The 1,670-nt window shown below is 31.0% G+C and overlaps 1 protein-coding gene across 1 annotated transcript in view; it reads right to left on the bottom strand.

The window, feature by feature from the left end:
• Nucleotides 1–61: 61 nt before the first annotated feature.
• LOC119587127 (craniofacial development protein 1-like) overlaps nt 62–1,670 on the bottom strand; it is a gene marked incomplete in the record, with an annotated part of 8,795 nt that continues 7,186 nt past the window's right edge. Inside the window, 1 exon segment of the mRNA XM_037935878.1 lies at nt 62–1,545. Within this exon segment, the coding sequence (XP_037791806.1) occupies nt 1,452–1,545 (94 nt within the window).

Below are 1,670 nucleotides of genomic sequence, written 5' to 3'. Positions count from 1 at the left end.
ATAACATACATAATATACTGTAAAATGCTGAAACTGGAATATTTTGGAAGGATACTGCAGGTACTTCTAACTTATTTTATTGAAAAATAATACATGTACATTTTTGTTCCATGAGAATAGGAATGGTGAAATTACATTATTCAGCTAAGTGGTACATTCTGCCTTCCTTAATGCTTACAAAATTGTAAAATATGAAGAAATATCACTTTGCTTCAATTATGTAGAATACCGGAAGATAATAATCCTTTTACATTGCTATACCTCTGAGAAGCATTATTTCAAATACAAACAATATGACAAACTCTTCCAAAACACAGAACTGGTCTTCGAAGTCCAAATGTCCATATTTTTTTAGAGGATTCATACATCTAACTATCAACAGGCATATTACAGAATACAATGATCATGGTCATTGTTCCTTTTTCCATTTACTATAATTCATATTTAATCTTCTGTGTGAACCCATACTATCCAACACTGAGTTCTTGAATTTATAAAGTAGGATTTTAAAATAGGCAAGTGATTTTAGATATATTTTCAGTTACCTTTTCTAAATGTTCTTTAGCATTTAGTATATTTTATTCAATCACTAGTTTCAAATTCATTATTTTATCTAACAAGATAGTTGATATGCTCTGTACTTACCAGGTTTGGAATGACAGCTTTGTTTTTGTTTTCTCATTATCCAAATCTTCAAATATACAGACATGGGAAGTAAATTTCTTCTCTAATACCCACCACCAATCCAGTTTTTTTCTATGGGAGAAGCTACATATTATAAGTCTTAGGATAGTAAATATTTAATACAACAAAAATTAGAAATGAAAGGTTTAAGGTTTCCTGGGATTATATGAAAGCACAAATCAACTATCTTCCTAACACTTTAATGGTTTTTATGGGTGATAAAATTGAGATCATGGGCCTACTCTATCTAGACCCATGCACCAATTTAAAAACTAACAATAAAATTACAAATCTAAATTTTAAACTTTAGCACTTTGCTGACACTGTTCAAGTCTTATTTTCTAGATTTTTTTTTTACACAAATGTCTCAGTGACTTACTGGCTGCAATTCAAACTGATTTCACATTACATATTCTGTGCCCTGTAAGTTTCACCTTCACCTGATCATGTGTAGTTCTTCCATACACAGCATCATTCACAAATGCTAATGCCAGCTTCTTTTGGAAAAAAAGTATATTTCTGACATCACAAACCAAAGAAAACATGAATATGGTTTCCATTGGACCTTCTTTATGCTCATATAATATAATGTATACACAACTAACTGAGATGATACCACTGTCTGAAAGTCATACCCGTCTTCCTTTAGGAAGGTACACAAAGCTGATACTGTTCATATACTTAACACATAAAATACTTAAACCTTGAGATATTATGCAATGGCTAAGTATCAATTGCAATGCCTGCCTCACTTCTGCATCGAAATTTCACCTATTAGATCTCTTACTTTGTCTCATTGCTCTTTCAATTTCAAACTGTCTTATATCTGCTCTTTCCAAAAATGCTTGCTTATCTAAATATCTGGAAAAAAAAGAAAGAAAAAATGAATCAATGCTTCAAATTCTTCTCTACAAGTTTTCATGGGCATATTCATGCATTCACTTTATGCATCTCAAGCTCTCTTCTAAAGTGGGGATAAAAAGAAA

Source organism: Penaeus monodon, chromosome 22 (genome assembly GCF_015228065.2).
Source record: "Penaeus monodon isolate SGIC_2016 chromosome 22, NSTDA_Pmon_1, whole genome shotgun sequence".
In the NCBI taxonomy this organism is placed as follows: Eukaryota; Metazoa; Arthropoda; class Malacostraca; order Decapoda; family Penaeidae; genus Penaeus; species Penaeus monodon.
The sequence above is the reverse complement of the archived record's forward strand: the minus strand, read 5'-3'. Positions and strand labels throughout refer to the sequence as shown.